This window comes from Barbatula barbatula (genome assembly GCF_947034865.1).
Source record: "Barbatula barbatula genome assembly, chromosome: 18".
Lineage (NCBI taxonomy): Eukaryota > Metazoa > Chordata > Actinopteri > Cypriniformes > Nemacheilidae > Barbatula > Barbatula barbatula.
Genome location: NC_136781.1, coordinates 7,346,342 through 7,360,628, shown reverse-complemented (window position 1 = coordinate 7,360,628; position 14,287 = coordinate 7,346,342). Strand labels below are relative to the sequence as shown.

General features: G+C 40.4%; 1 protein-coding gene across 3 annotated transcripts in view; it reads right to left on the bottom strand.

The window, feature by feature from the left end:
• The window catches only part of pcdh19 (protocadherin 19), a gene marked incomplete at its 5' end in the record, with an annotated part of 46,213 nt that overhangs the window by 14,434 nt on the left and 17,492 nt on the right, over positions 1 to 14,287 (bottom strand). For all 3 annotated transcript variants that reach the window (XM_079480330.1, XM_079480328.1, XM_079480329.1), the window contains 2 exons: positions 3,045 to 3,217; positions 5,831 to 5,889. In XM_079480330.1, the coding sequence (XP_079336456.1) occupies positions 3,045 to 3,217; positions 5,831 to 5,889 (232 nt within the window). The remainder of the gene's footprint in view (positions 1 to 3,044; positions 3,218 to 5,830; positions 5,890 to 14,287) is intronic.

Sequence of the window (14,287 nt, the reverse complement as noted above, 5' to 3'; positions counted from 1 at the left end):
ATTTTTTGGCTCTAGGTTATAGATGCTTCTCATTTTTCAGTTGATAGCAGACCTGAAATATATTTAGGTGTATAAAATATCTATCTCTGACACAGAGAGTAACACAGTTTGTCCCACTTTTCGTATAAATCAAGTCAGGGCTTTAGGCGTAGAGGGAAAGATTCAGTCAGTCAGCACTGTGCTCCATTCATCACCACTTTACTACACTTAAATCTCAGCACTGTGAGGTAATTCCGTCCTAATGAAATCATTACTGCTGGCTCGTGACCACCAACAGCCCCTCTACAGTAGCATGACCACTGTCTCCCACGCTTCCAGTGAAAAACCCACCATCTCCGATACGTGTGATATTTCGTGCCATAGAAGCCCCAATAAATTGCTCCATTTCTTGAAGAAAAGGGAACACAAACTGCAGGAAATAGACATATATCCTGGTAATAGAATAAAAGGCTATGAAGGAAGCACCCCTGAGGAAGTGTTTGTGTATTACGTATTAAGAAGCTGGAGTCCTAGGAGGGCTTTTTCCCCTCACCGAAGCCTGTTCTCACACTGCCTCTCACAATAGAAAGAGTCGGCGTGAGAATTTGGGGAGGAGCTGTTTTAAATCAGAGGTATCATTGTTTCCCTAGTGCAAACGTTACCTTTTCAAAGAGCTGCGTGAATCATAAACATTTACACAGTACGAAGGCCTGGGGAACAAGACGGTAGGGAGCTTACTATCCCTCTGCTTCCTGCCTGTTTGTTTCCAGGAAGTATGAGGGGGAAAACAAAGCAAAGCTTTATATTCAGAGCCTCTGTTTGTGTCCTTTGGCAATTGTAGTTTAAACCTGTTTCACTGTACGAGAACAGTAAAAAAATGATCCCAGAGTTATTCCCAAACCAACAGCTATACGCCTCTTGGTGAACGAGTGTGTTTATTGCCTTGCTTAGGTATATGTTGGTTTTTGGTGAATCTGTGATTGTCTAAATTTATTATAATGACACTAAACTTTACGTAGCTGCAGCAAAATGAGGCAAAAGAGCCACTAAACACACCACATCTCTATCAGATATTTCAAGCAAACAGTTCTCCAGTGGTTTGCGGCACGCTCCTGTCCTGGCTCGGGGATATTTAATTGTGCTTTGTGCCAATTCAGTCAGTGAGTCAGCAAACCCATCACACAAGCTTTAGCGGGGTGATAAGACTACAGAGATTGTAATGGTAGGGAGGATTCCATTTGCGGTGTCATTACGTTTCCGTGTATGTAAGGGTCCGTGCTCACTTCATTTAATAATTATCAACAGGCCTCATTATGGCTTTGCCCACATGTGCCTACAGACGGGTTTAAAGACAAAAGGACAGTGAACTAAAATGAGACCCATCTGTCCAACGTGTTTCTTTTCATTGGAGGAACAAAGATACTGTCTTTGATACTTGTCACCATCTAATAGCTTTGGTTAAAACTTGACGACAGTGCCGTTGAAGTGCTTGCTCATTTTGCTTATCAGCCATCCTTCATTTATGGTGTTTGTTTGCTCGTGAACAGATAAAAGCTTGGCTAATGATAAAAGGGCTGACCTGGAAAAGCTTCATCCACTTGTAACATACTCATACTCATTTTTCTAATATTTTCCAGTTACAGTATGTGAGTGGTGAGCTAGAGGACATGTCAGGATGCATTTTATGAGATCTACATAAACATGCATTTCTTTTACAGAGATACATCCACAGAAGTTAAGCTGAGGCTCACCAATCATAGTTCATTATACGTTGACAGCAAGTTGGCGTCGAAAGAAACACGCCAACGTCTCCATCACAGAAACCCTAAGGCTTGTAATTCCTCACAGCAGTTTCCAGAAAACACATGGAGCGTAACACTCTCCCCGGCAGGGCTAACAATACTCAAACAAATCTGCTGATGCATCCAACACGTTTGCGTATAAATTGTAAATAGAGGACGTTTCCCCCTTTCTGGTTGCCAGGTAGCTATACGTCTTGTGAGAACAAACTGGTTAATTAGGCTGCTTGAATTAGCCACAGAGCACACGATCTGGAGCAAATGAGATCTTAATTGGTTCACCTGCCAATTCCACATAATTCAGGATCCCGTTTCACCGGGGGGGAACAAAGAAGAACAAGCTAAATTATTTTATGTCTGTTAATTCAATGCTTTCTCTTCCTTAGCTCTTTCTTATTAGGCCGTTCATCCTGAAGCGGGATGGTGAGGTGGTGCAAATAAAAGCTGTAAACGGTACTATGAGTCAGAAGTCTAGAAAGAGGCAGTCAGCCGTGTTTTTTCAGCCGAGAGGGACGGCGTGACACGCGTTCTTTAAAATCAGAGCCGATTTTAATGACCTCATCTTACTCAGAAATGCACTTTATTCTGCTCTCCTATTCAACAAATGTCAAGCTCTCGTCATAATACTGAAAATTGGCTGACTAATTTCTTTCCAACAAGACTAGAGTTCACGCTATTGACTATTCCCTACTTTTGAAGGTGGTTCATTGTTCTAAAATGCTTGGATCAAAGGCAGATTCAGCAAGACAACACAAAACAAGTGGTGTAATAAACCCGCTCTAAGCCCTCCTTTGGTCTTCCCTATGCTTTGATTCTCTGTAGCGCTGCCACATTGTTCTGTAACTTGGTTTGATGAGTGGCAGTAGCAGAAAGTGAACATGACCCCCCCGTCGACTCCTGCCAACAAACCGGATGTCTTTAACGCCAGTCAAAAAAAGAAACATCAACATTAATTCCCTGCTAAATGATCCGTGTGAATTATGCATGAGGAAACTGGGTGATATGTAGATTTCCACCTTCAACCTTTCTCAGCCTAATTGCTGCCATTTAGGTCTAGATCTGAAGCGCTGCAGTCGACTGCAGAGACGGCTCACATCCGTCAATAATGTTACCGGCCTCTCATCAAAGACGGGCCGGGAAAGGAAAGGGAAAGAAAGTGCTGTCTCTACATTAGCACGGCGCCTCAAGGCTGGCTGTGCCTGCAAAGCTTGATTTGTAGTTTGAGTTTTGGAATATTTGCATTAAGTTGAAACCATTCTGTCTTACCTTGGTCGGGTAACTGCGAGTTGTTTGGAGGTACGGTCATATTTAGCACGTCGTTGACTGCCGTGTCGGGGTAGTGGCCTCTCTGAACGTCATGTTCGCTATCGGTTTGGTCGCTCTCTTCGTGCCCGCTGTCCTTCAGACTGTTTCCTTCCATGTCCTTGAATGTTGAGGTGCTGCAGCCAGGTGAAGGAGAAAAGATGAGGGAAAAAATAAAGTGTTATTTAACTGTCAACTTTGGTTTCATCATTTGGTTTCTCTTTTCACCCCATGCTACCTCTATTTATCTCGTGTTTAGTGCCTAGCCGCCCAGACGCCAAGGCTGAAAAGAATGTGCTTTTATCACATTCTGAAATGACTGGGTAAAGGATCAGGGGTCGCTGGCCTGTACTCTCTGTGGATGTGAAGAGCTGTTCGGTGTTGGATTATGGCTCTGGGTAAACACTCAATGTTTCTTAAAGTTCTTTTTAGAAAAATCACTAGCACATCTGGTGGTATTAAAGATCCCATGAAATGTTTGTTCAGCTTAGTTTTGTTTTGACATATTTCCTAGAAAAACTAAATAGGTGTCAAAGGGTTATTCTTGTTTCACATAGCCAAAAGCATTTAGGTTACATCAAATCTCAGCAAAGCCGTGATTTGCCACTTGCTTGTCAAGTGGATACACTCAGTTACATTTAGTCATTAATATGGTAGTACTTTGCAATAGTTTTATTTGTTAACATTAGTTGCATTAACTAAAAATTAGCAATAACATTTTTATAATTTTTTAATCTTTATTAATGTAAGGAATGTCAATACAGCTGTTCATGTTAGTTCATGATACATTAAGTAATGTTAAAGGTTAACGAAGGATTTTAAAAACGCATTAGTAAATGCTCAAATTAACGTGAACTAAGATTAATAAATGCCTCAGAAATCATTTCTATTCTTAGTTTGCTAAATGTAAGTGTTATTATTCATATTTTTTTCTGATTTACGTAAATACACATTTACGATGACTACACAACCCCTTTAATTTGTTGTTGTCTTTGTTGGTCACACAAATTAATCTGAATTGAACAAACATTGTTTTTCCTGTTTTACCAACAATTAATGATAGTAAAACTTTGCGCAAGTTGTCTTCCATCAGCTCCGCACACCTTAAAGTGACAGCCAATCGAAACACTTTGTCTCTAAAGCAACAGAGAGGATCAGAGACGCATGCGTACATGCACACACACTCACATACACAGACAAAAACATCTCTGTAGTTCGCTTCTGAGGAAGACAGAGACAGAAAAGATTCTTGCAATGTCACTGCAATGGTGGTTGCGCAGCTTCTGATATTATAAGTCTAATTGCACCCTGTCCCAGTCTGTGCGCCCACAGGCTCCGAAGGGGATTTCTTTGTAGTGTTGCTGAACCAAACAGACGACACTTGAATAGTCTTTGTTTATGTAAACACAGGAAAGGCTTTTTTCAAGAGATAAAATTGACATAATTGGTTTGAAAATGCACTACTTAGGTAAGCTGGAATGTTCTCTTGCCTCCAGGTGAGAGAGGCGTTACGGTGCTGATGCACTTTCATAGCGGCTTAGCCCCCGGGCAGCGGAGGACCTTTATTAGGGATGTCTGCATGCCAATGTTCCATGTCAGTCAATAGGCTCTTTTAGGTGGACTGAGGAATGCTGGCCAAGTCCTGCCAGTACAAAGGATCTATTGTTCTTGCACTCCAGAATGAAAAATAACATTACCTTTTTCTTATCTCTGCGGTCTTACAGAGGCCTTCTTATGTGCTCCGAGGAAGAATCCTCTGAAATTCCGGGGATTAATATTCTTGTGGATTTTGCTATCTGATTAACGTCTAAATGCGTGTATGCTCAACCGCCCAAGCCTCCGCTCTGGGCTACAGCTCTAATATTCTCTAACATGTAATATGTATACACGATTGGAGGGTTTTGATGGAATTATTCATAGTAGCGGAGAAGCAAGTTATACTTAAAGAGGATGTGCCTAGTCACTTATGAAACTGAATTATTAACGGGTGAACATTGACCATATATAAACACTCTTGGTTATTAATGCCTCGTCTAGGTATATGGCCAACAATGTTCTTCGTAGCAAGATTTTTAATAAACATGTAAATATTCAGCGAATTGCAATCTTAAAGGGGTAATACCATGAGGCATCAGCGTTTACTTAATGTTTTGAAAGAATGATATACATTTTAACGTATTAACATATGACTGAATTCACATCAAAATGAAAATTCTGTCATCATTTACTCACATCTGTATACATTTCTTTGTTCTGATTAATACAAAAGAATACATTTGGAAGAATGTTTTAAGTAGGGAGTAGGGAAGAAAACTACTATGGTAGTCAATAGTGTCACAGAACTGTTTGGTCTCCCACATATATCTCCTTTTGTGTAGGGAGAAATGTATACAGGTTTGGAACAACTTGAAGGTGAGTAGACGATGACAGAATTTTAATTTCGATGTGAATTATAGCTTTAACAGCAAATCTTCATCTACAACTACAACTATGATGCGATGAACTATGAAGGGACGTTTAAAAAGAGGACTTAAAGGCACAGCAGCATACAACAGCCAGTTTCATCTCAAGGTCAAGGAGGAGATTGAAAATGGTCATAAAAATGTAAGCATGTCAGTTCCAGTTGCCACAAATTTTAAGTGGACCCACATGATAAAAATCAAATTATAAAAACATTTATGAAATCACCCCTTTAAGAAAACTTCAGAAAAAGTTAAATAAGTTAATCTGATTGCTTAATAAAGACATACCTTTTAATGAGGTGTGCTCGGCTGTTTACATAACTGGAGTCAATGGAATAATTCTCCGTCTGGGGGAAAGAGACAGCATTAGAGAGAGAGAGAGAGAGAGAGAGAGAGGGGAAGAGAGAGAGAACAAAAGTGAATTTAATTATGCAGCAACCAAAATAATGTCACCAGTAATTGCCTTTGGATATAAATGTTATTTTACACAAAGACTGTAGTTAGCTGCCTGTGCTTTCAAAGGCAAACTCCCCCATTCTCTTTCTAAGCACATGTGGGCTGTTCTGATGCAGTGAGTCTGCTCCCGTCCTCACTCCTCCAGCCTTCCCTCCCACCAAACCCCCCAACCCATCCTCAGTCAGACCACGCTCTTCAAAATGTCATTAAGGCAGACAGGGGAATAGATGAGGGGTTGGGGGTTAGAGAAGAAAGTTTCCGCTTTTCTTTTGCTTGCAATATTTTTGAAACCATGATGTGGAATATCAAAGAAATAAATAAACGGAGGGAGGACATTAAGAGCACGCCGGGGGACTTTTTAACTTTGCAATTGCAGATGAAAAGGCCTCGGTGATCTGCATCTGATAGCTCTATGACCCACATTGACAAAATGTTCAAAAGACTTCTGGAAGTCAATAGTGTCGTAAGAAATCTGTGGATAGCACTGCCAAAAGATTAGCACCCCAAAGATTAGGACGGAACCGTAGTATAACCGTAGTACAACAGGACTGGGTGAATTGATGCTGTTTGCTCTCTCTGAGGAAATTTTTTACAGGAATATATATATATATATATATATAAAATATATAACCTCAAAAGGCCATACAAGGTACACATATATGTAGTTATATACAAACACAAATAGAGGACACCAACACTTTGAGAAACACAGCAGATGTTCAGTAGTAGCCAGTCTACTGAGAGAGGTGGGATGAGAGGGAGAATCTGTCCATTTTGGTGAGAGATGGCAGGGACTATCCTTTCACTCAATATGGTGATAAGATGCAGGTGTTTTCCACAAGGAGAAGCATGCTCGCTTTCTCAGCTTCAACTTCTCTGATTGGAAACCAAGATAGTAAAAGAAGTCAATGGCTTCCTTCCAGGGGTATGTCTAGCCATCATCCCTTCTGACAAAAACAGCCTCTCAGACGATAAGGAGGTTAATGCAGACAGTGGAACACGACCAATGATTACGCCGCCAGCCAGGGACATCCAGACTAGCTCAGACAGATGCAGGCTATCATCATGACACAGGAAGAATAACTCTGCATCAGAATCTATGATGCCAAGCACATGCGTATTTCCTTCATCTGTGTATATGAGCAGTGGCTAGCAGTTAACCAGCACACAACGTACATAGAAAAGTATAATATCCTTAAAGCTGCAATCTGTAACTGTTGCCTCAATTGGTTATTTGCATTTCTTTAGATGACATCAAACTGACATCTTAAATGATAAATCATTATTATAAGCCTAGTGTTATGAATCATGGTGAGTTAAGGAGCTCAACAAGTGATTTGATAGATTGCAGCTTGAAAAATATGTTAATATTTTTTTTGTCTCTTTCCGCAGTCTGTGTCATACATTGGCCGATACACAGGTTATGTCTACTTCAGGCCATTTACAACAATATCTTCTCTCGCAGAGATGCCGAGTACCGCCTCACCTCCACACACCCTAATTACCTCCACGCATTATAATATTTTAATTACAAGTGACGGCCGACCAGGCGTCTAATTGAGATTTTGGGGCCGGTGAAATTTGGACCCAATGAAGGTTAACGCTCTGTTTTTGTGTACGGGACGCTTATGTTCTCGCTCGTGTGGGTGTTTGGCGTGGCTCTAATTAAACCTTAAGTCATTGTAATCAAGGAGATAATTAGTAAAAAGCCATTTTAATTAACACTATATTAGCAGTCGGCAATTTGGAACATACTCTTGTTTGTTGTAATCGCGGCTAACAAGCTAGTTATTTGCGTCTTTGTTCTCGTCCGGCTTGACTCAATTAATATCAAAGTAAATGGGCATGGACAGTTATTTCGGTACTCTAACCAGACAGGTACAGTATACGTTTGTATATACGTGCAGAGAAACTTGTTTTTATGCCACCTGTGTTCTACTTTGTTCCCTGGGAGAGCTCATTAAAGAGCCTTTCCATCTCCGCGGTCATCCTCAAAAAGACTAATGAACAGCTATGCGCCGAGTAACAAGGGGCAAACTTCATTAAAAAAGACAGTATACAAATTTCCGAATGATGTGCTCTGCGTGGCTGGCCCATAATTGGTTTTGAATGGCGGGCTCTGTGTTAGGCCGGGCTCTGCTGGGAGAACGAGATTCGGGGACGTACTTCTGATGTGTTCGCTCTGCCTTCCCTCTCTTTAGATACGACTCTTAAAACAAATGAGAGCCCTGTTGAAACGGCGTCACGAGTCACAGATCGCTGACCCTTTTACGAGTAGAGTTGCTATCGATGATGCGGGCTCAGTCATCTCATCCTTCTGTTGACATTTTGATCCCTCTGCTTATATCAGAGTGGGCTAATTGGAGTAATAGCTTCAGTTATGCAAATGCGGCGGCTGTTCCACAGAGACAGTCGCTGCTGGAGATTATGCAATAAGGTCCTGCGCCGTATTCGAGCATGTATCCACTCGTTCTTTAAAGAATGTGATAGATAAGTGCCATTATTCAACAACAAAAGCGCCTATTGATGTGTAGTGATGATTCACTAATGGTTTGGCATAATTGGTGAGCTTCTACAAAAAAGCGTATCAGTTCTATTGTCAATGCTTTTTTTGAATTGTCATTAATTCAAGTCGAGGGCCAGAGGGCGTTCAGGAGGTGCCCATGGCCCTTTAAGGTCTTTATGCTAGAGAGCTTCATGCATTAGTGGCATTATTCCTGTAAAGTAATGTACTGCATATGCCTACGCCGCTAACCGCCATCAAATCACAGGGGCTATCAATATTTCTTTCCCAGAGGTCGGGTTTCAGGCTCAGAGATGAGGGATGCGTAAACTACAGCGAGGCTGCCACAAATGGCTACTTAATCAGGTTCTACAATGTGTTGTTGTGATCCGAGCGGCCCCAGTTTGGCGGCCGGAGTCACCCTATACCCGTAATTATTGTTGCGTTTCTTCCCACATACTTGAGGGTCCGGCAGGCTAAATCGCACCCTAAGAGCTCCGTGAGTGAAGGCGGAAGGGCAGAGGAGGCGAGTAATAGAAAGAGGGCTGTAAGCGAGACCTCTACCCGGCTAAGCTAGACCCTAGCTAAGTTCTCTAACCTCATTTCTCTTTCTTCTTTTCTCTGCAACCTGCTGCCCCTAACCTCGGCGACCCGCTCCACCACAACTCCCCCAACTTCATCCAGCGAAGAGGAAAAGCAATCTCCTCACTTAGTTGCCGCTATGAGATTTGATTTGCCTTCTTCCCAGCGTGACCATCGGTTGCGTACTCCGGATGTGAGAGAGTGTTCATTGTACGGGCAGACGCACCATGCAAGAGTTCTCTTAGTGGCAAAGAATTAAAGTCACGCCACTGAGATAATTCATGTTTAATCTGTTTTGAGGTTTGTGCTTCAGGCCATGCAGTTATACTTGCATTTACACATGGAGAAAGTTCTGCACTTATTTAATTGCTGTTATGCACGCTACAATAGCAAGTAAAAATTATCTTTGCACCGCCATACATGATATTACCTTTAAATCTGCATTCAATTCATTTCTGGAACCAAAAGAGTTAAATTAAGGTTCATGGTTTTCTTTCTAAGTTTAAACGTGTTCTGCACATCAAGCAGGTCCCAGTTCACTGCAATGCTCATAATGTCACAGTCAGAGAACGAAAGCATGTTTTCACTATACCTCTGCTGAATACAAATACAAAAAAAGCATTAAAAGCTTAGTTTACCCAAAATGCATTTATTTTTACTCACTTCACTTTTATGTTACTCCATTTTTACCAGAAAGATGTTTTTTTAATATGTGAAAGTGGATGGGGACCATGCACAGCTGTGGTCACCATTCACCTTCATCTATAAGAAAAAATGATTTTGTTAGAAAACTACAGTCGTTTGGGTTTAAAATGACATTAAACGTGATTGAATGATTTCATTTAGGGTGCCCTTTCCCTTAAAATATCTCAGTATGCCAAAGACATTCAAAATAAAAAGTTCCTCAAATCAAATAAAACATTTCCATTTGTTCAGCTTGATGGCAATTTGATGCTCACTGTTATTTGGAAGCTTATTCTTCATCTTAAGGCTAATATACACAGTCTCGAGACTGCTGGGAGGAAATCAGTACCTATAATGAGGCTTGTTGTTTATTTACCTACATTCACAGGAGCATACAGAGAAATTAAAGTGAGGTAAAGTAGTTCATAAGCATTTCTTGTAATAACCGGAAAGAAGGCAGACAAGCTCTGTTGGGCAGGGTTTAGAACTAGGAGCAGAAATGAGCCTGAAGTGACAGTGGCATTTTTTACGGAGGCTTAGGAAATGTCTATATGTCTACAAATGTAGTGCGGATGAATTGTTTGCGAGTGTGTGTGTCTGTGTCAATGGAGCTGCAGAGTTTCACTAGCACATAACACCCCTACACAAGCTAATCTCAACATGACGTTGCTCTTCTCAGGCATCACTGCTCCCTTTCATTCCTCTCACAAACTCTCTTTCTTCCTTATCCAACATGCAGCCCTTCTTTAATTCTTATTTTCATTCTTTTTAGCTTCCTACTCTCTCAAAACTGCAGAAAGCCTTCTCTTTTCACGCCACCCCACCGTCTATTGGTCTGTGACATCTCCTCATCTCGGTGAGGCAGTGCTCTGTGTGGCACCCATGACAACAGGAAGAGACCACCATGGCTTCCTCTCCTCTGTGGAGCAAAGCACCTGGTAGGAGTGGGTTTATCCTTCCCCTCACCAGCTCAGAGAAACACATCGCAACAGGTGGAAACGCGCCTCAGCCTGGTGTTAGGTTGCCAACCCCTGATTATAGAATTTCCCATAGATCCTCTGCCATCTGCTAGATTATAGATTTTCCCTACTCTTCCAGACCGTGTGACCCCTAGGGGAGGGCTCACACATATCTACAGTATGAAGAAGGTGAAAGAGCGCCTCGGGCTCGTCTTGGCACCAGGATGAGATTACGTTTCTATTCTTGCCACTTCGACAGCGGCCGTGATGAATATGAGGACTTGTTGACGTTTAATTGCGGCCGGCTACCTACAAACAGAAATTATAACATTTCAATCGCAACATGGGCCCATGTGACAAATAAGCTGCCAGATCCTCGAGATCATTCCACTTCATCACCCGTCAATTCACACTCAACTCAATTTGCAACATTGCGAATTTATCTTACTGTATGAAAGGAAAACATTTTCAGGAAAAACATTTTTGATAGATGATAAAGCTTTAGACTAGCCACATATCAAAAAAGTCAAGTGCTGTCAAATTCTTTTCATATTTGCTCTTTGTCCTAATTCATAAACAATGGCTTTTTACATTTATTTATGTTTTATTTCCATTTTTAATAAAGATAGAAAATCCAACTATACATGTCAAGTGAACCAATTCATTAAAAATAATCTTAGTATGAATAATTATCACAGTTAAGAATAGCTATAAAATTAAATTAACACCCAGAATGATTTCTTAACACAATAAACAAGTGGAAAACATATTTAAACATTTATTTAGTGATATCAATAAATATCTCTGCTGGGTATTTTGGACACATTCAGCTTTCATTTCCCATTATCTTTATTCACAGTATGAATAATTATGATTCAAATTGAATCAAATTCAGATATTATTATTATTGGTCCAGTCATGTGATGTACATTTTTTAAAACAACAAGGGAAAAAAATCTCTATTATATGGCTAGCCAGCTTCTCATTATTCCACTAACTAAAGCAAAACTCCATGGGGATGAAACTGTGTGTTACAAATGAGTAAACACAACACACTTCCCAACTTCATTTGATCATGGTTTCTTTCCCTGCAGACTCTAGTAGCTATATTTCCTTTAAGCAAATCAACATGATTTTAAGCATCATAAACACAGAGAGAAAGTTTGTCAAAGCAAGAAAATGTTATTTTGTTTGATCCTGTAGAAGACTATATGTTACATCCACTCGCAGTCAGTTTATACGTAATTAATTATGCATACATTAATAGCACCTGTTTTAATCATTCATAAGGTCCTCATATGTCAAAGCTCTGTGCCTTTTAGCATGATGAAAATATTCAATAACCCATCCTGTCATGCTTATCTGCATTTCAGCAAAGAGGGTCGTACAGGAGTGTTCAGCAAAACATGGTAAATGTATTACTGTAACAATACTGTGTGTGTGGTTGTCTACTTGTTATATTTCTTGGCCTTTGTGGTGTTTGGAAATTGATCAGATACTTTGTCCACTATAAATAGCTGTTTCGACATTACAATATCTCTGTCAAGCCACATTGTGTGTGCGTGTGTGCGTTTTATAGATTCATCTGCTTGGATGTTTTACAGGAAGCAGACTGGTCAGAAACAAAACACAAAAGAAGGTGTGTGTTTGTCGTTGGGTGGCTATCCTTTTTCAAAGCACAATTCAGCCCCTAATGTAATGAAACATAAATGGTGCCAACTTATTTAAGTCCATCTCATGGGATTTTATTTATTCTTCAAAGCCGACTAAAAGCATTCACAACCCCTTATTCAAAAGTCTCCCAACATCCACCTGGCGTCACATGGGGCAAACGGCAAAGTAAAGTCACCCGAAACAGACAATAGTCGCAACACATACAACCCTAAAGTGATTCACTAACAGACATGAACCAGATGTGACACACAGGTTGTTCACTTGGGCTTCTCTTTTGTATTATTTTTCTTTAATCTGGAACCATAAACAGCAGAATGTTAAGCATATTTATATGTTGTATATATTGTTTATATATTATATGTTATTTTTATTGATCATCTGATTTAAGCAAATCTCAAAAGCCTAAATATTAATCGTATCCCAGATTATGAGTAACACCTCTGATCATGTGGTTTGGTAAGCAGGTGATCGTTTGCTTTTTTTGGACATTACATTTTCATCTGGTGGATGATGAAACGAGTGGAAAAAACACTTAAATTAAGAAATAAAATGAAGAAAGCGACCCAAACTATATCTAGAAACCAGATTAGACACCAGGGTTTTGGGGTTTTTTTTGAAGGTTTTTTGTCTCATTAAGGTACCTGACAGAACGCACTTAAAAACACCTTAGCACCCTCTCAGATGTATTTTGGAAATTTCAGACACATGCCAAACTGCTCCAGCTCCACTGTTAAACCTACAGACAGCATGCTGAAGAAAGTAATACTTCTCGGCCTGTTAGATTCACAGCTCTGGATGAGTACCGTTTTAAACCCCTGTCATGCATCTTTCTCTCACAGAACACCTTTACTTGTGTGTAATATCCAGCACTGGGCTCCAGCAGGGAGCGCCAACTCATCCGTTGTGGATGCTTTTGTTATGAGTGTACATCATATATTCGCTTGACACTTTGATCCGAAATAATGACACAGCATCTTGAGCTATGTTCTCCCAAATATCTGTCATCGCAGCTGGTATGTCTAACAGACCCTCCCCTCGCATTCACCTCTCCGTCTGTAAGCGTCGCGTCTCTTCTCACGATGACAAGGCGCAAAGGCGTCCATCCAGGTACTTTTTTATGGATGAAAATGTGCAGCAACTCATTACAGACTCTGAGTCTGTCCGGATATACTTCCTGTCTCAAGTGCACTTTCTCTTCGTCTCCCTCTCTTTACCCCTCTCTAAAATGGATTGAGTCTGCCTCCTTATTGGCATCCCTTTATTGACATCCCGAACAGATGAGACGGAGTGCGTGGAAACACGGCAGCGCCGGGGCTTCTGCAAACGGGAAGCCGTGCTGTAGGGCAAAGGAGGAACTTCATCATCATTCACTAATCCATCCAACCTCCCCACGTACCCAAACAAACAATGTTTGTTTGTCTGTGAGTAGATTGTAGTCACCTCAAATAATGTGGCTTATGGAGAATAGATGGCTTATTACTTTTCCAAATGATCATACTTATGATGTTTGCTTGACGGATGATCAATAGCGTACCAAAACAACAGTCTCATATTACAACAGAACTATATCTAATGACTACAACATTACAGATATTTGGAGGGAATATAACTTGGGAACCACCCAGACCAAGCTAGCTACTGCATAACTTAATCGCCATCTTCTTTCCATATAAAAATACACAGTGCTTAACTGATGAATTAGTCCACCTATCTTAATAAAGAGAAAACGCAAATTAAGAATCTGTCAAAATCTTTAAAACGATATTGCCATTTATTATGCACATAACAAACTGAATCAACTAAATAATCTTTAAGTTTTGATACAAATTTTTACATCATTTTATATAAACTTAAAGAGTCTGTACATTGAACCACCCTCAGAAGTCC